General features: G+C 37.5%; 2 protein-coding genes across 2 annotated transcripts in view; both read left to right on the plus strand.

Moving 5' to 3' along the window:
* Window positions 1–1,382: 1,382 nt before the first annotated feature.
* LOC117402615 (kelch-like protein 31) lies at window positions 1,383–8,202 on the plus strand. The gene is made up of 3 exons (XM_034003945.2): window positions 1,383–1,511; window positions 4,089–5,288; window positions 5,580–8,202. Exons 2-3 carry the CDS (start codon window positions 4,117–4,119, stop codon window positions 6,310–6,312), a joined length of 1,905 nt encoding a protein of 634 aa, XP_033859836.1. The 5' UTR covers window positions 1,383–1,511; window positions 4,089–4,116; the 3' UTR covers window positions 6,313–8,202.
* A 5,674-nt stretch (window positions 8,203–13,876) lies between these two features.
* The window catches only part of LOC117402252 (glutamate--cysteine ligase catalytic subunit-like), a 20,011-nt gene continuing 12,918 nt past the window's right edge, over window positions 13,877–20,969 (plus strand). Inside the window, exon 1 of the mRNA XM_034003218.2 lies at window positions 13,877–14,476. Coding sequence (XP_033859109.1) covers window positions 14,327–14,476 — 150 coding nt within the window. The 5' untranslated portion in view covers window positions 13,877–14,326. The remainder of the gene's footprint in view (window positions 14,477–20,969) is intronic.

Consider the following 20,969-nt stretch of genomic DNA (forward strand, 5'->3'; position numbering starts at 1 on the left):
ACAAACAATTTCAGCGCCTCTGAACTCTAACAAAAAGATCCACTGCGATCAATTAAGTACGGATCGTGAATTGATGAGATTTGATGGGGTTGCAGTGGGTTACTTCCCCTTCAACTCTTGAGACTTAGAAGGGTGACATTTAGTTTGTGCGTCACTCTACATCACAAAACAACCACACTATTTGACAGAACTGGCGCCTGAAAAATGTATTCACGGAGTGCAAGGCGCTTATTGTGAAAAAGACACCGCTTCCTTTTGCTTTACTATGCTAACAGTCTGTAAATTAGTGGGTCACGAATGATTCACGTGACTTTATTAGGGAAAGACGCATAAAGCTATAAATTGTGGAATAAACATGTAATTGTCGTGTAAACAGACCAGGGTTATTAATTTGATAATAATAATAATAATAATAATAATAATAATAATAATAATAATAATAATAATAATATGTGGGCTACGTGGAGCTGGAGATTAAGGTACTGGAGAAATAGGTAACCTGTTTTAAATGTACCGCTGTCATTGCTATTCATTGTCATTTTTTGTGCTTGCAGACAGAGTAATTGTCAGCTGCTGTTTCTTTTACACATTTTTGTTTTCTTTTGGTATTGGTAAATACGAGGAAGGGGTAATCTAATATATTTAATTTGGCTCTATTAGTTTGTGTCTCATGGCGAACTGGTGGTTGTTTATTATTATTATTATTATTATTATTCGCTGTTGATTCACTGTTGATTTGGATTGATTTATTATTTCACCCTTTTATTTGATCACAATTCTGTTTGCACATTTTTATTTTGGTTTGTAGTTGGTTTCACTTTGTTCTATTTTGAATAGCACTGCTAACCCCTGTCCGCCTTGTGGCACTTGAGACAACTATTATAATTTGTATATTCTCTTGCGGCACTTGAAACTAAAATATTACCATTTTATATCTCCTTGAATCCAGGGTGGTGTGGGTTGTGGTGGCCTCCTAGTGGCGAATTCTTGTACTGCACTTGTGTAAAATCTCTGCTTAATTTGCAATATTATTTTGCCTTTAATCTTTTAAATTCTAAAGTGTTTTGTTTTTTATTAGAAATACAATATTTTAAAACTTTACTCATGTCTTTGCTTACCTTCATTTAACTGAAAGGGGTGTGCAATTTGGGGAACCTGGCCGACATTATAAAAGTGTTTTAACCAAAACTATTTCTTTGGGCAAAATTCTCAAGGTGGCGTAGCCAAATAAAACAACAATTACATAACGGTCGCGTTTTTGCTACATTCATATAAATTCGTTTTGTTGTTGTCATATAACTGTTGTTGGTCAACTGTCTTTTTTAATCCTGCTACTGCGCAGACGCCTCCCTCTGATGATTGACAGAGGAGGAGTTACTTGTGGGTCTGCAGTGTGGTACCGTTGGGTTTCACAATTCTCTTGTCACTCCCCACCAGTACTGCGACTTGCAGGTACCTGTCACTGCCATCCTTTTTGTCTCATTTGAAGCACTGTTCATAAGCTATATAAGGTGAGTCATATTATTATTTCCTAAGCACCCAAAGGTTATTTATTTATTTATTTATTTTCAATTGTATGGTGTACTTTAAAATGTGATTATGAATGAGCATTTTCACTACACTTGTCTATTAATTACAGTGATGTACTGTATGAAGAGGAGTAGCAATTGTGTTTTTTATGTGTTTATTTGAATTGTTTTAAATGCCATGTAAGAGTTGAGGAACGTTTTAAAGTTGGATTTTATTTTTTGTCACAGTTCCAATCTTGCCCTTGGCTGGCAAAACTACTAATGACCACTTTCAATTTTTTTTTTAATTCAGTAAAAGTGACATTTATTACAAGTCATTTAATTTAGAATTCCATTAACGTTCTAGTTATTATAGCTTTGATAAGCCACATATATTATATTAAGGACAATAACTATACATCACAGATGTTTACAAAGAGTTGTGAAATTCTTAAAAACTGCATATGCCTCCTATGGTCCCGATACCATTAAAATGTACATACTATCTTTGAAATTAATAATTTGTTATACATTTTAAGTAGGAGCAAAGTAGGAGTACTTTTATGGGAGCCCAGCTTAATAAGGGAAGCCTGGGGCTACACTCCAATGTTACTATTCCTGGAGATGATCCTGATGAATTCCAACAGATGCAGTTTACAGAATGCTGTTTAGGAACAGCTGACTGACCCTTATGGCATCCTAAGTGCAGAAATGTCTGCCTAGTTCTCACTGGACATGGGAATCTATCATTCTATGTCTGGGACAGTTTTTTAAATCTATTTCAAGAAGTAGTTTTAAGAACATAATTAACTTTTTGAACCACATTTGTTATAATTTTTTGCTCCACAAAGAAAGGCATAACATGTAAAGGAATAAACATGTTAATGGTTTAGTTCTAGAACTGAACAAAAAAAAAAGTTGTACAAACTTTGCACCAAAGCAAAACCTCACTAATCTACTGTATCATTTTGAGTTTGATTTGTTTTCTTCTGTAATTGTTCAATAACATAATGATATTAAAAGTTGTTTGACTAATGCGTGTTAAATAACATAAAAACTTTTTTTAAGTGAATGTTGTCAGCTTTCTTTAGAGAAGTTTTATTTTTTTACATTTTAGCTATTGGTGTATACATGTCATTCATTCTCTTCATATACATTATAGCATAAAGGAACATATCAAAATCTGATGACCAATTTTTTATTCAGAGGAGATTAATCAAACCATACACAGTAGACCCATGACCCATGACACAACTTTACTTTAGATTAAAAAATAAAGTTGTGTATATAAGAATACACACAATGGAAAATAAAAGGTAAAAACAGCTACTTCAAAGCCGGTAATTAATCCTATATAGTTTATGTATGGTCATTTTCCAAACTGAAGATTGCTCACTGTGACAGCAACCTTAAGCGCAGGGTACTTAACAAAGTTCATATACAGTGCACTCCGTTTATAAGAATTACTGATATAAGAATCATCCGCATATAGTGATCAAAACCACTGGGACAAAATCATTCCTTTACTAACCATGCTAAAATACTCCGCTTGTAAGAATCAAGCAGTCCGCTTAGAAGAATCATTTTGGGGCAAACTGACTACATGTAATACGATACTGTATTACGTGCAATAACGTGTACAGCCAATAAAGCTGTTTTTTTTTTAAAATTTGATCACATCCCACATAATTAGGCATGTACGCAGCGTGTATACAGTATAATCCCTGGTCCGCAGCGATTCCCAGTAGAAAAAAACAAGTCGTGCAGTTTACATGTGAGTCGACATGCAGGAAAAAGAAAGGCGCTTTCTGCGGATGACAATTGTGCGGGTTATTTTTTTTGGTTTTCTGTTAGTGGTTTTCTGTTAGTTTGTTTTAATAAACAAGTACAGCGGAGTACAGCAGTGTTATTGTGTGATATGCATGTAGAGGGAGGGGGGTTGTGGCGTGGTGAGGAGTAGGGGGATTGTGAAGCTTTGCATCTCCGCTTAGTGATAAACTTTGAGGTTTGTATCGCAACTGAAAATACGTAAGCCACAGAATCTTAAATGCAGTGCTAGGCCTGACAATAAAATACTGTAATGTAATGTTATTTTAATTCAAAGGCCATTATACGTAACACCGCATGGCAGTTAAACTAGGCACCATCACGAGATGATCGCTTCTCAAGTATACTGTAGTAAAATAGGATTCTGCAGCCTTGAGTAAACATAATCATACAGCAAGTTGCTTTTGATGTGTTGTCGTCAGTGATTGAGCACTATTGACATTTGTATACTGTATTTAAACTGCTGATGTGCAGCGGCACGCTTTTGCTAATTGCAATCATACCGGTCCGCTTTTAAGAATCAACCGCTTATAAGAATCAAATCACCCTGGACGGATGTGCTTCTTATAAACAGAGTGCACTGTATAAGGTATTGTTGAAATGTGATGTTTATACAGTTACTGGTACTTTTAGATGTTGTCTTTATTAATTAGCTGTATTTTAGTGCAGATTTATGGCCTTTTGACTTCATGAAATTTTGCAATTTATTCAAGGTGTTGGTTAAATGAAATAAAAACAATGCTTGTCTTGTAGGTCTTGGCTGTGACCAACAATTGCAGTCATGGCACCTAAAAAGAAGAATGTCAAAAAGAACAAAGGCGATATCAATGAGATGACCATCATCGTTGAGGATGGACCTTTGAGCAAATTAAATGGGTTAAACACTCTTATAGAGGGTGGCAATGGCTTCAGCTGCATCTCTGCTGAGGTAACAGATGCTTCCTATGGGCCAAGCCTCATGGAAGGCCTAAGCAAGATGAAACAAGAAGGCTTTTTGTGCGACTTGACCATTGCCACCAAAACAAAGTCTTTTAGTGTTCACAAAGTGGTGATGGCTTCTTGCAGTGAATATGTTCATAATGCACTGAAGAAGGATTCCTCCATCCAGAGACTGGAGCTCAACGATATATCCCCAGTTGGCCTGGCTACAGTTATTACATATGCTTACTCAGGGAAGCTTACATTGTCTTTGTATACCATTGGTAGTACCATTGCCACTGCCAACTTTCTAAAAATTCAGAGCCTTGTAAAGATGTGCTGTGACTTTTTAATTCAGGAGGTCAATGTGGAAAATTGTATGTATGTGGCCAACGTTGCAGACACCTATGGACTAAAAAACACCAAAGAGGCTGCACAAAAATTCATGAGGGACAGTTTTATTGACTTTTCCGAAACAGACCAGTTCTTGAAACTCACCTACGATCAGATCAGCAATTTCCTGTCGGATGATGCCCTACACTTGCCTTCTGAAATCACAGCATTCCATATAGCAATGAGATGGCTGGATTTCGACCAAAAGAGGATGAAGTATGCAGCCGATTTACTGGGTAACGTACGTTTCGGTACAATCTCAGCGCAAGACCTGGTGAGCTTTGTACAGACTGTGCCTAGGATGATGCAAGATAGTGAATGCCACAAGCTTCTTGTGGATGCCATGAATTACCACTTACTTCCATATCAACAAAACATGTTGCAGTCAAGAAGAACAAAGGTGCGTGGTGGCCTCAGAGTCCTAGTCACTGTGGGTGGACGCCTAGCCTCGACTGAAAAGTCCCTCAGCAGAGATATCTTGTACAGAGATCCTGAGAATAACTGGAATAGGCTGACCGAAATGGCTGCCAAGAGTTTTAATCAATGTGTGGCTGTCATGGATGGATTCCTTTACGTGGCTGGTGGTGAAGACCAGAATGATGCCAGAAACCAGGCCAAGCATGCGGTCAGTAACTTCTGCAGGTGAGATCCAATATATCTATTTAGAGCACTGATTTAAAAGTATCATATTCCTGGAGCATACTTTGTAGTTGCCTAATGCTGTCAGGTGGAAACAGAAATAAGATACACTTGATGACTTTACAAACCAGCATGCCAAAATTAGCATTTGATGGCTACTTCTAATAAGACCATCTAATAAAAATGAGTATACGTTTTAAATGCAATGTCCCTTTTAAGAAACACACGCTACACAATTGTATTAATGCCTGTTTAAACTGTATTGCATCTTTTATTCTTCCTTTCTTTCTTTAGATATGATCCCCGTTTTAACACTTGGATCCATTTGGCTAACATGACCCAGAAACGTACCCACTTCAGCTTGAATGCCTTCAATGGCCTCCTTTTCGCAGTAGGGGGACGCAATTCAGATGGCTGTCAATCTTCAGTTGAATGTTACGTGCCTACCTCCAACCAGTGGCAGATGAAGGCACCCCTTGAAGTGCCAAGGTGTTGTCATGCCAGTTCTATCATTGACGGGAAGATTTTGGTCACCGGTGGCTATATCAACAATGCATACTCCCGCTCTGTGTGTGCCTATGACCCGTCAAGTGATAGCTGGCAAGACAAAGCCAGCCTCAGCACCCCAAGAGGGTGGCATTGCTCTGTTAGTCTAGGTGACCGTGTCTATGTCATGGGCGGCAGTCAGCTTGGAGGTCGTGGGGAGAGAGTTGATGTTCTAGCAGTTGAATGTTATAACCCCCACACTGGGCAATGGAGCTACTCTGCACCCCTAAAGACAGGGGTTAGCACTGCAGGGGCTGCTGCCCTCAATAATAAGATTTACCTGCTTGGGGGCTGGAACGAGATTGAAAAGAAGTACAAAAAGTGCATCCAGTGTTACAACCCTGATCTCAATGAATGGACTGACGATGAAGAGTTGGCAGAAGCGACAGTCGGCATCTCGTGCTGTGTTGTTACCAAACCGAGCCACAAAACCCGGGAGTCCAGGGCAAGCTCTGTATCATCAGCTCCAGTCAGTATTTAAATGTTCATACTGGAAGGGAAAGTTAGGAGTTACAATTAGCCAATCAAGTGCAACCAAGTCATGTAAGTGTGGGCATTGCTGAAGATGAAAATTCTAAGCAAAGAATTTCCGAAGTAAACTTTATGGCTTTTGTCTTCAAATATGTATTTAAATAATATATATTTTTTAATTACCCCCCCCCCCCCCCCACAAGATAACTTATGCATTTATCTGTATATTATGTACCCCACCCTCTCGCTCACACATTTTCAATTTGAATATATCTATAATAGATACCCAATTCGATACATGTCAAGGAATATAACAGGAATGTAAATAAAACAAAAATTGAAAATGGGACCTTCTAAATGGAGTGATTTAATAAAAGATGAAACAGAATTGAAAGTTCTAAAAACGTCTTATTAATCACGTAATTGTAATTTGTTTATGACTTTAAATGTTAGAGGAAATCGTCCACTATTTAAAAAATAATTTTACGTAATTTATAACTGTAAAATTATAAAACAAAAAATGCAATCAAAACTTCATAGAAGAATATAAAATAAAAAGGGAATCTAAACATCTTGAAATATTTGAATTAAAAAAAATAATAATTAAAAAAAAAAAAGCAACTTTAACTGTAATACCAGGAAGGAAATATTAAACAATTATTAAAGGCAATGTCCCCCCTTTTTATACAATGAACATACCGGGGTGTTTTACATGACTGTAAAATGTATCAAAATGTACATTTATATAGTCCATGAATTATGTACCTATACACATTTTAAAGTTGTTATAAACACACAATATTTTTCAATTTGGGGCCAATAATGTGTATAGTTTTTATCAGCCCTCTATTAAATAAATAGAAAAGATGCCCTTCCCACGTTTTATTCTAGCAAATGACAACAACTGCATTGCACTTGGCAATTACAGCATTTGTAATGGAGAAGGGTGCTTTATTCTTCATATTTATTCACGTCTAAAATCAGGCCTTGCATTGCTGTATGTAAACTGCCTGATCAACAGTACCCTCTGCTAAAAAAAGAAAAAGGAAGATACTATCTGTATGCAGTTCTGAGCTAGTCCAACCAATATAGTGTGTAAAGGTTAATAAAGGGCTGGTTTGCAAATGCTGGTAAAAGGGTCACGTTGCAAAAAGAGAAGAGAAACGTGTACAATGTATTTGAGGTTTTATTGTTTATTGTATGAGATTTATTGTTATATGAAATTAAAAGGGATTTCACTGGAGGCTGCCCATAGGGAATTAGGCATACCTTTTTAAAATACGAAGAAAAAGATTCATTAAAAAATGTGAAAAGTTGTAAAAAGCTGAAGGAATGCAGGTATCCGACTGGAGCTACTTGGAGTGGCAGTAGTTTACTGCTGCTAGTCTTACACAGTACGCTGTCAATTATTGAGTAAATACAGTGTTGATAGAAAAGTGGGAAACGTAACCAGAGGCTGAAAGGGAATAGAATGGTATAAATATATAGAGATGTATTCTGCCATTGGGCCGCAAGGGATATGGACAAATTCCATACGATTACCTTTCATGCATTCTATGACAACTCACGTTCTTTTAATTTTATCAAACTGAAAATTATCATTTGAAATGAGTGCAGATACTACTAACCTGGGGACAGTACTAACACTGCAGGCAACCCCAGAATAACAGTGGTGGATATTAATATTCTGTCCAGGGGCGTGTTATTGAGCTCACTTAATGCAATGCAAATGCACTTGAAAATGTTTACAGCTGATGTGAAGTTCATTAAAATCATAACTAAAATAGACCCCATTGTGTTAATCTGGGTATTGTATAAATGAAGGCGATAAACCAACTGCCCTGCACTGTTCACTGTTAAAAGCCCCACATCTTCATTAAAGCTTTATCCATGAAAAAAACACATTTGCGTCTTTCATTTATTTTTAAAAATTATCCTGTTTCTTGAGGTACTGGTATAATATTTTTAATGTTCTAAGTTTTGGTGCTTTTTGCCATAGAGCTTAACAGTACAAAACTGAGACTCCCAGCAACTATGTCTTGATCCAACTTTCAGTGACAGAACCATAATTGTACCCAAACCATAAGAGAGAGTGTCAGCTATAAAATACTATTTTACAAAAAGGCTATAAAATCCAACTTGACAAAAAAAAAACATTTCAGGAAGAAATATGAACATGAAGGATTTAACCAAAGAGAACAGAGGATAAATATACGAAATTAAACGAAGGCCATGGATCTTGCTAAAAATCCATATACCCAACATTGTAATTACCTTTGTTCTGTGACCCAGTATGGTCATCATATACTGTAGGAGTTATGTGACTTTTTTGGTTTCCAGATGATAAAAACGCTTTGAGATATTGGTTTTATATGTGGTACATAGCTGTATTCTCTTGGCCAAGTTCGATTGTGACTATCGTAAAAGTAAAATCAAAAACTGTTTTGTGACAGTTGTTTTACAAAACTTACACCACGATAGTGTCAGCCTTTCAGACTATCTCAGAAACCATTTGAGGCAGCAACTTCATATTTGCAGGGTTTAAACTTAGCATATTTAATGCGTTGCTGACCATGACTGACCTCAGACCTAATACGGCTGCCACATTGAGGTCATGTGACCAGCAAAAACAAACCCTTTCTTTGCCACATTGTTTTAACCTCTGGGCATATCAATGATATAGACCACATGCTTTGACATAATGTCTTTATAACTGTATTCTTTGATTCCCCCAATAAAGTGCTATTACTGATGGCCAGTAGCAAACACCATTTCACTGCCAGCTTGTTTCAGCCTCTGGACATGTCAATAATACAGATATTTTTCACATATTCCTTTTACTTAATGTTTATAAACCATTCAATCTGATTTGACATTCCCCTTTGATTATGCCCCTAGGGAAACTCTGTTTTTGCATTCATTTATTTATCATTCATGACAACAGCTTGATATTTTAATATTGAGCCATTCAATAACAGAATGTTGATCTATATCAGCACCTGTTAGAAACCTGGCCTCATTGGGTCCACTCTGACACAACTTGTTGCTAGAAAGCAACCCATTTAAGTATGGATGTCATTCGTGACTAGAGCAGGGTTATATGCTACTGTATGTTAACCCAAATGGGTAGTGTGTGTGTGGAGAATGTGGTGGTTGCCGCTAACAACTAGTTGCATATTCTAAACAAATTGGTCAAGCAGTCAGGCAGCTCTGACTACGGATGTAGTTGTTACTTGTTAATTAGCAGATAAACTGACAAAGAGAATGATAAAGAAAGCATAAAAGTAAACACATTTAAAGTCATACAGTATTAAACAGTTGAGAATGAAAGAATTTACATGACATGAAAAATGGCTTCAATACGCCAACTGTAACTGTTCGCCTGGGTAAACAAAACAGTCAGTCAGTATGACAGCAATCCCTGAGATTAACTACAAAAGATCTGCAGCTGAAAACATTGAAAACGAAAATAAAATGTCAACATCTCGCCATACTGAGGTAAACAAAGCAGATTTAGACAACCTAGAAATGAATGCAACTGAGGAAAACACCAAGCGCCAGACAAAATGCGCTATGAATGTTTTCCGTGACTGGCTAACTGAAAAGAAAATTAACATTGATTTAAAAACAAAGCGTCATAACAGCAGCAGCAACAGCTCCATCTACTGACAAAACACACATACATGTTGAAACAATGAATGGCAATATCCAGTTCAACATCTACAAAGCCTAAACAAGAAACTATTATTGAAGCCCCAAAAAAGAAAATATTATACAAAACGGTTTAAAATCAAATGTTTTATTGTTAAGCTCACAATTTTTGTTACTGTGGAACTACTTTTTCTCTCAGTGGAAGTTTAGACAAATACAAATTATTAAAAAAAAGAAGTTTAAAGTCTTCTTTATTTACCAACAACAACACACTCATAGACCCATTTAATAATAGCAATAATACACTCCAGGGTCTATGTGTTATCATGAGATATGACCACATATAATAATAATAATAATAATAATAATAATAATAATAATAATAATAATAATAATAATAATAATAATAACTTATCACAACACACCCAAGACGTGGTGATATCTCCTAATAACACACACCCTGCTGTGTATTACTGCTTAATTATACAATGGCAAGGATCGCCCTGCTATTTATTTTAGTGGGTTTGTGACGTCAGATCTGTGGTGATATCTCCACGTTTCGGAACTACAGCCTTAGTTATTACAGGTAAACAAACATATCACGACTCCACTTACGTCACACCAGTTCTTTCAAAATACATTTTTCTTTCACCATGTCTGATGAAAAGGTATCTGATTTTGACTTTCAGCGATTCTTTATAAATTTGCTCAGTCAGCACATCAATTTAAAAAAATTGCCATCCAATGTTCCCACGTCTCCGCATACCTCAAGCTCTCCTTGATGAACAAGAAACGTGGTATTCACTGGAGCCCATGGGACTTAACATTTTAAGTAGCATGCTGCCCCGCATATTCAAAGAAGCATAATTTACTTGAACCACAGCCGTAGGAGCACAGCCATACACTTGCTCTCCGATGCAGGACAGCACGGGAAATAACATCAGTAACGTCTGGTAACGGGACATAAGAAAGAATCCTCCCTAAAAAGTTACTGGGCTCCAACGTTCTCCAACCGCAAACGCTGGAGCAACATACTTTCTGGAAAAGAAAATTAGGAGCTTCCTGGTCCCCCCTGCAAGATACAGTACCTGCTTTTCCTTCTTATGAAATCTGCTCAGCGTCCTCCGCTGTTCACTTAAACTTCTCCTGTACTTCTGAAAGGTTACTGTTGCACCATCTAGTGACCAAATAAGCTACTTTCAAGGTTGTGTTTTCATAGGAAATGTCACACTAAATGTTAAAAAATGATCTGCGGCAGTTTTATAAGTTAGTATTAGTGTTATCAATGTATTATCTACATATTTATTTGTTTAATATTGAACACAGTTGGAGAGCTACTTTCTTGGGCGGAATGTTATCACATACATTTTCATTAAAGATATATTTTAAAACTTACTTTTTCTCTTTTTTTCATTCACTTCATAACCCTATTGTATAATCGCAATATGGACCTCCAGGGTGAGTGTTGTTATGGGATATCACCACTTCTTGGGTGGCTGAAGGTGTGGCGATATCCTACAACTGCACACACCCTGCCGTGCCATATTGCTTAATTATAAACTTGCTTGGAATAATCCTGCTCTCTGATTAGTTAGCTGTGTTCTAGAAACCACACAACCTTTTAACACCTTTGATTCAAATTCCTCAGCATGTCCTAATTCTATAACATTCAATATGTAAATGTAACCACTAACTTAAAAAAAATGTCAGACCCAGGGAATTTTATGTTGTTTCCGTGAGGAATAAAGATGGAGCGCAGTACAGCATATCAAACTTTATAAATCTGCAAGCTGGTATCAATCGCTTTTTGAATGACTCACCATACAGTAGAAAAGTGAATTTAGGGAAACACGCAGAATTGAACAATACTAACAATATATTGTAGCACTTGTCGGGTTACCCTTAATGAGACTCAGGGACCACATCGTGTAACACAAACGTTATCTTTATTCTTTTCTTTATTACTCAAGGCAGTACAACACAGGTCTTTCTCTTTGCCAGTCAGACTGGCAGAGAGTGTGTACTCTCACATTCTTTCATGAAATGCTGCGATTCAACTGGTTCAGAGACAGATAAGGCTTTAGACAATTAAAGTGGTTCGGTGTTTGACTGGGGCTTCAGGTGAATCCAATGGGAAATACATGAATTCTGCATTTCTCAATTTATTATGATGACATTATTACACTGAAATATACCTACAAACTGAAAATCTATATAGTGATTTTTTTTCTTGGTGAAGCAATAGTTCAAATGGCTCAGTGATTCACGAGGCTTCACTTTTACCATCACTAGAAATCTGTAGCTCACCTCAAACTTAAGACTCGAATTTAGCTCTGCATTACACAGGACGAGTCATATACGATTAGTCACGTAACTCTTGTGGTTCACTGATGTTCGTCTGGCAAGGCTTTGTCATTGGTTTGCTTCATATGAAGCATCAAACACTAACCATTTGAATCGCATGAAGCCTCAATCAAACACTGAAACATTTGAATTGACTGAAGCATTTCCTGAGGCACTGTATCTTCTAAAATGTTGGTTCACTAAATGTTAAGGCATTGTAAGAAAACAAGGCCTACTGTTTCCTTAATATCTATGGAGACCCTGTGAGTAGAAGCACCAGGCCTGGCAAACAATTTAAAATCACAGTAATCAGGTTTTATTATACAGGTAAACATATGCAGAGAAATTCACTACTACTAGTATATGAACTAGCCCTAATACAGATTAAGAGGTAACGTTAATACTTGGCTGTTAGAATCTGGACAGTTTTCGATGTCAGCTCTTTCCTCTTCCAAACTGTGAGTGAGTGCTCCTGTATACCAATACATATAATCTAATCCCCACCCTCTTCTTGCCACAACCCACACATTCCTCATACAAAGAGAGAGGCCCTCTCCTTCTCTCTCTTTTCTCCAACAGCCCCCGAATATGTTTCGGCATATCCTGACTTGGCAGGCAGTCAGCAATACCTCACTTAACAAAGAACAGATGCCACCTCTCCACAAGGTTCAGTTCTCAACAAGAAATAGTTAGTCGATTCAAAGCCTCGCCAGACGAACATCAGTGAACCACAAGAGTCACTGTTATTGTATTTATTTGGAGTTAAATATTATAATCAATATGTTTTTATTGTGCACACTTCCAAAAATATTTGTCCGTACCAACAGGGAATTGAATTGCATTTTCTCACTTAGCAGCAGTGCTCTCGCTAAAGCAGGTTACAATTTACCCCTCCACTACTGAGCAGATACAGTGGTTCCTAGTAGGGAACACGTCAGGTTAATATTGATTGCGAGAGGACAATTTCAGACACTATAATTTTGTGTATACAGATATTGCAGAAACGGTTCTTTTTGGCTTGTCTGCAACAGTGCAGTGGGAGCACTCCTAAAACCTTTGCTTCTTGACACTTTTTGCATTATTTGGTTCATGTAGGGTCGATCTAGCTGAAGCTTCATTCCCATCACTACTCATAAGGTAACTTTCCAGGGTTACAAGACGTCATCTTAATATAGTCTGATGCTGTGAAACAGGCACACATGACACTTACAGGAGTCAGTACAGCAATGCAGGTCCCTCATTCATTCAAAATACATAAAGTACCAGGGGGAGAGTTCAGGTTCCATTCTTGAAGACAGGGTTTCATTTTTAAAAAGTAACAATTTTTGTCAAGTAATTTCTGACTCGAACTACATTATCCCCTTAAGACCTTCTTAGTACTGAACAGTTGACAAAATGCATGTCATAAACGGAGTGTTAATTTCTGTGGCAGACACGCACGTCACAAATATGCTTTGTCATTGCTTATTTTTCGTCTTAAAATCAATTCAAGTTGAAAGCCTCCGCCCCTTGTGAGGATGCAAGCAGCTTTATTGAAGCGTTTGCGGAAAGTGCTGAGTCACAACGTGACGTTTCCCTGCCTGATTAGGTCACGTGGATCCAGTCATTGCAAGTCAAAGAAAAAGGTGTTCGATTTCACTATTTAAAACACAAGAGTTTAAGGTAGAGAGCCGGGAAGCGTGCAGTAAGCAGGGGTTGAGTATTACATTAACTACATCAGAAGTGAGACCAATTGAATAACCTGTATTTGGCTAGCTCGGGGGTTTATTTTTTCACCGAAGTACTACGACGCAGTAGAATGCAGCATTCCATTTTTGCACTCTATAAGTATATTTAAAACGTTTTTTTTTTTTTTAAATAAAGTCTCCTTTTATTCGCATGTCATAAAAAACGCTAGGTTGAGGTGCAGTTCATTGTGTGAATAAAAAGGAGCAACCTTGAATTAGTCGTTTAACGATTTGATGTTCGAGGTGAAAAGACGTTACTTGGTATCGTAAAAGGGGACAAGTGTTTGCTCTCACTGTGGTGCTATGGGTTTGCTGACACAAGGATCGCCATTGAACTGGGAAGAGACCAAAAAGTACGCAGATCATGTCAGAAAACACGGCATCATCCAATTTCTAAATATTTACAACAAATTGAAAGACCGACAAAAGGACGTCCTGAAATGGGGTGATGAGGTAAGCCTACTGTACTTTGTATTGCTTAGTGAGCACGTGATGTGACTTGCTATTGTAACTGCGGCAAAAAAACCGTTTTTTTTATGTAGGCTATTTTTTAAAACTAAAACGCATCATTTATTTCAACCCTATGTTTACAAACTCTTTTTAAAAGTGATTTTGGAATGACGGGGACGCATAGGTGCTTCATCGCACCAGTACTAGTAACCACACTGACTGCCACAGGGCCTGTTTTTTGTGAAAGTTACAAAACGGTGCTGTCTGTGGTTCTCGGACTTGCTTCTTTGTACAACTTTCACGTTGGTTGCTATACCTTTCTGAATTTAAAGTTACAGAATGACGTTAGAGAAATAATATACTTATGTTGTAGTAATACTTTGTATCGTGATGTCTACTGTTGACCTGGGAATGTAGCAAATAAATACTAAATTATTACAGCATCATCGTTATAACGACCGTGTCCTTTTCCCCTCTTACAATTTACAGTAGGCATCTGCTATTTCATAATTATATTGTATCATTGTTTCTTATTAAAACAGTGCTATACACAGTTAGCAATACATATTATCCGTGTATAAAGATAAACAGATTTCATTCTGACTTGTCTCGCCATTGCTCCTGCTTATACCCTCCAGTTTTTTTTTAATCTCTCTCTCTCTCTCTCTCTCTCTCTCTCTCTCTCTCTCTCTCTCTCTCTCTCTCTCTCTCTCTCTCTATATATATATATATATATATATATATATATATATATATATATATATATATATATATACACACACACAGTTGTAGTCAATTTTACAAACCCCAATGGAAATTTTATAATTTCTTGAAAACAAATACTTATAGAAAAAAATATTTTGTAGCAAACGTTTTGATTTTGTGGATGAGGGGGAAAAAAGTTACAAGAAATAGCTGTCTACAATTATTTATTTCAGCATTTTTTTTCTTTTTTTTGCTCCAAAAAAAAAACCTCAAATGCCAATTCAAAAGTATTCATACCCTGACAAGGACAATTAAATTAATAGCTAGTTGAGACACTATAATAATAACCTCTTTTAAATGATTAGGGTATTGTCAATGAGCTTTTGACATGATTCTTTAGTGATTTTTGACTATTTTTGACTATTCTTCAACACCAATTGTTCCAGTTCATTCAAATTCCGAGGACTTCTCTTGTGCACAGCCTTCTTCAACGCATACCAAAGATTGTCAATCAGATGTAGATCAGGACTTTGACTAGGACATTCCAGAACCTTGATTTTATTCTTCTTTAACCATTCTGAAGTAGATTTTGATGTGTGCTTTGGATCGTTTTTGTGTTGGAACATCCAGTTGCACTTTAAACAAAGTTTTGTATGGTTTCAGATGATTGGCCAATATCTTTTGGTATGATATAGAATCCATTTTACCATATATTATATACACTTCCTGTGCCATTAGAGGAAAAACAGCCCCATAGAAGGATATTACCACCTCCATGCTTAACAGTAGGTTTGGTGTTCTTTTCTTCGTATGTCTCCAGACTATCTCCAAACGTAACGACTATGTGACCAAATAACTCAATTTTTGTTTAATCAGTTCACAGAACCTTTGGCCAAAACTCGTATCCATCATTCAAATGCTGTTTTGCCGACTTTAAGCGATTTGTCCTTGTGACATTTTCTTAAGAGTGGCTTTTTCCTTGGCCTGTGACCATTGAGACCTTCACCGTGCAATACTCGACCCATGGTTGGAATGGAGACCCCAGTCCTTCCTCCCCGTTAGCCGCTCACCACGTCACCACAAGCTAAACGTTTTAGAAAAATGTACTTTTGTAAGACTGCCAGCATGATTACTTTCAACATGTACTGGTAGATGAATCAATACAGATTTAATTTCATTTAGCGTGATCACGTAACATACACATGCCACAAATGTTGTGTTTGGCGGGAGGACAGAGGTTCTAATTAGAAACAGTCAGCGGACGGTGGTGCTTGTAAAAAAAATATATATAAAAAAAATAAATAAATGGCGTCCAAACAGAATTTTCCATACATGTTTTAAAAAAATATATATTGTATACACAAATGATCAGAATCATGTTCCGAAAGATGTAATCCAAGGAATACCAGTGACCCATGTACAAAAAACTAAAATAGGACCGTGATAGTCACAGGGAGCTAGAAACAAGCAGCTTCAAAAGATCGCAGCTTCAAAAGATCACAGCTAAGCTTTTTTTTTTTTTTTGGTGTTTGCTATCTCTTTAAAATGTGCTGAAATATATGTTGGAAATAGTAACAGAGTGGTTCCAAGAAGACTCGGAAGAGGAACAATTTAATAAATTAATAAACAGTTATTTTAAAAAGAAGGATTTGTCTCGCTGTGATTTATTGACTTTACTGGCATAATTTTGCTTTACCGTTCTGCAGTGGAAAGAAAACTGCGTCACAGTCAAAATAATGTAAAGGATTATGCAGTATATGAATATCTCTGCAAACCTATTCAGAATTTAGGAAATCTGTAATTATGTTTTTTTTTTTTTCACGTGGGACTAAGTTTGGCATTTATTAAATGGGAATCAGAGTTATAGTGCACTTCAAATACTATTGGTGCCGCCTAATCGGGATTGCTGCCTAAATGGGATACAACTCTGGGAGACGGTTCTTCCCAATGCTATTTATGTTATTTAATTTTGACGTCACTTTGTATATTTTCAAATGATGAACGGAGATCACATTTCATAGCAGTACAGTGATTACACTGGGACTTGCATAATTGCATAAACCAGTGGTTTTTGCCTCGCCTGTCATCATGGCTGAGTTGCAAAAACAAGCTGATTTGCCTCTGGCTCAGAAGTTTGAACTGTTGAAGGAGCTGAAGTCTCCTGTAGTTTCTCAGGCTGCTGTGGCAAAGAAATTGTGACCTTGAAATTGCTGGCAATCTGCAAATGACAGCAAGCATGTCAAAGTTGAATTGGCAGAGGGAGATTCTGATTCACCTCTCACCTTAGCCCAGAAGTTGCAAATGGTGGATCAAAACAATTTGTGTAGGAAAATGGAATACAAGCTGTGCTGCCCCTTCTGAGGATGGTGGAAGACAAAGTTCAGTCACAGAAACAGCGCACAATTTACTCCTATTTCAAATGACGTACAGGTACAGGTACTGCAATACTGTGATGCGTTCTGATTTCACTCTTCATTTAGAAATAATAAAAAAAACAGTAAAAAATACTTCTCTGTTGTGAATGTTGTAAATTATGAGGTTTTATTCTCAAATTGGTGAATTTGGATGATTATGATACAGTGATTGTGGTAATTGATTACATTTGGTATACAACTGCATTGCTTAATTTATATAAGGCTTGAATTTTTAGGTTTTTATTTGGTCTGGGGGTGGTTTTCAGTTTTTTATTATTATTTATCAAAATCGGTTACTCAAACTAAATGTTGCTTTTTGACACATTTACACACATCTATCGCACATAATTATAATTATAAAAAGGTTAACTTACTATGTACAAGCGCAGATGACTGCCTAGTAGGACTGAGGAAAGAAAAGCCAGGTCCCACTGCAAACTGAAGTACTGTAAACGGATCCCACGTGGGTAAACTATGTATAGTTGGGTAACATTTCTCAGGAATTGCAACTCTCCAGTACTTGCATACGATTTCTGTCTTCCCTTTTATGGTTTACTTCAACCAAGTCTCAATTTTCCTTTACATACTGGCTAACTGATGTTGTTTTATGCCCCATTGTAGATTAAATAAACACACATTTCAGTTTTCAATTGGATGTCAATCACACCTGTGCTCCAATCACGTACAGATGTACTGTATCAACTCCTCAGTGCAAAAAATTATACTGGGATTGTGTGACAGAGATCGAATGGTGCTTGGTGTTAGATCTCCCTCTCGACCTGTGAGGGCACTGTGTAACGGAAACAGAGTACCCTTAACTAAATGGCACGACAATTTATTCTGTAGGGTAGGTGGAAGTTGGTCATTTAGGAAAGGGGCGCAGCTACGGTATCCAAACTCGGTGACCCAGACAGTAAACAGTGTGGCATCTGAGGATTGGAGGAGCGGATGCGCTCGTTAACCTAGGGGTCATAAGCGAGGATATAAATAGGGGACTTAGCATATGTGATCTGTTCCTTGGTAAATGGTTAGTGTTGAAAACCTACAAGGAGTCTGTGTGCTGTTTCGTGAACTGTGAGTTTTGTCTTGTGTTTGTTAGTTTTTTGTTAACTGTCATCTGTTTTTTAATAGACTACCAGTTGCACAATCCAGAGCTGTAGCAAAAGCCAGCATAAACCTGGACATCTCTTTCACCGCTGCATTTCACGGAGAACTGTATTACACCACTTGCATATATTCACTATCACTAAGAACTGTGTTTGTGTTTTGTGTTTAGTGTTGGTGTGCAAAACTGGGCTTTTGGTTACGGGTCAAACCTGGGGATTTACAAATACCGAGTGATACACTCCGCTGTATCACCTTAACATTATTATTTACAGGTGTTTGCCATAAGGCTCTGGACATTTGTTAATTAAATCAGTAAACACCCATGCACTTGGAAATCATTGTCTGTTTGTTTTGTGTCCGCTCTGCACTGTACTCACCTGTATTCACTCACCACTTTGCCACAGACTGTTGCAATGCCTTTCCATACTGCAGGCCTTCTGCAAATAATGTTTAATCTACTAACCCCATGTGGAAGGGTGGTGGGTAATTCACTGACACACAGGACACAGAAGTAATTTAGGAACACCGCACAGGTGCCCAGTTTTATTATGGGAGCTCAATTTCTTTTCAGCCCGCAGAGGGCGCTGTTGTTTGTGGTCTGCCGTACCAACTATGGTAGCGACAGAGCCACAACTATACCGGGGGCGGTACAGGATACAGTGTTGCAAACAAAACAATAATCAAAAGGCGAAAGGAACAGGGAAAATAAAACACAGTAAACAAAACTACAAATAAAAGGTGCTGCGCTCGGCAGCTTCACCCCAACCGTCGCTACCTGCACGGCCCGGGTCTCCGTCCTACACTAGCGGCTCCCTCAGCCTGCTATACACCTTTTACTGGGGCTGCCCAAAGTTTTTCCCCCGCTACCGCTAATTCTTTTATTTATTTATTTTTTTCTTGTTGGGATTTCCGTCCCCGCAGTTTTTCAACAGCGCTTCCGCACCCCGTTTACGTCTCAGAGGGCAGACCTGAGGGAACAGCAGAATGTTAACTTATAGGGCCAGCAATTCCCCCAAGACCCGCCTCTCAGCCACTCGGAGAGAAGGAAAGCCCGCACACCCACTCTCCCACCTCTCCGTGTCACTGCCATGACTGACAGGCGGATATTGACGGGCTGCTGCCCTCTCCCTGCAGCACTATGAACACATCAGAAGAGTCAGCACAGGTCTCCCCCTGTTACACCCCAATATTATGATTACAGGAGTGGTATTTAAAAAAAAAATACATGAATTGTAAATTTCCATGTTTTATCAGCATACAAAATAAAAATCAGATTGTTCTAAACATGTAATTGGGGGTGTTGTAGGTTATCAGTTAAACAATGCAGGTCCTAATATTATATTATGTATTGCATTGCTGTCCAGAAATAAACGTCGTAAGACTTTTTCAATCCTTATTTTTAAATGCTGCCGTTAACGTTTTTCATGTCATAGCTAATTCATGTTTATTTAACATTTCTAGTTGATGTACAACTACACATACTGTAAGTACTGTACACGTTGGTGCTGTAGTATAGATGATTGAGCTTTAATAAGGTTATCAAGAGATGTCTAATAAAGATGGATGTAGTTCTTAGACTCAAGTCCAGCAAAGCTATTGGAATAGTTCTTTTTTAAAAAAAAAAAAAAAAAAAAAAAAAAAAAAAAACTGCAACATGCTTTGTCTGGTTGGGGATTTCACAATCTTTTTGGTTTTGTTCTTAATATAACATGTTCATGTTTTCATTGCGCCACACACGGTTATCTGAAGGCCATCAGAGTGCTGTTATTTGTGTGGGGTATTCTTTGCCACTTTTGGGACTGTTCACACTGTCTTTCTAGTATAAAAGAAGTACTTTCACAACAAATAGGGTGTAAAACAGGCCTATTTTTTTAAGCCTATTTTTAGGAGACCCCAACTGTTGTTGTTGATTCCAACAGACACTTCACATAAGGACTAGGAAGTTTACATCAGGACTAGCAAGTTTTAAAAGGTACTAGTCCTTTGGACTAGTTGCACAATATTGTTAGTTTCTAACCCTGCATATGCTTTATCAAGTATTGCCATACCTTTTCATAAGGTCTGCACCCAGGTCTCTTCTTCAGGCCTTCACCTTAACACAGACCCAGACCAAACATGTTGACCTGCTTGCGAATTAGACAGGTGTACTTAATTGAATTAGAGCCAGGTGATTTCTGATCCTGGCTCAATAAAATAATAAAATACATAAACAATTGCATTGTGGCTTTGCAAATCAGCCACAAAACACATTCCTCCAGTGTGCAGGGTTT

This window comes from Acipenser ruthenus, chromosome 5 (assembly GCF_902713425.1).
Source record: "Acipenser ruthenus chromosome 5, fAciRut3.2 maternal haplotype, whole genome shotgun sequence".
NCBI lineage: Eukaryota > Metazoa > Chordata > Actinopteri > Acipenseriformes > Acipenseridae > Acipenser > Acipenser ruthenus.

Excerpts from the sequence above, each read along its gene's own strand:
- LOC117402615 (XM_034003945.2), top strand. The coding sequence starts at position 4,117 with ATGGCACCTAAAAAGAAGAATGTCAAAAAGAACAAAGGCGATATCAAT. Across the intron at positions 5,289-5,579 it reads GCGGTCAGTAACTTCTGCAG|ATATGATCCCCGTTTTAACA; the intron begins GTGAGATCCAAT and ends TTCTTTCTTTAG.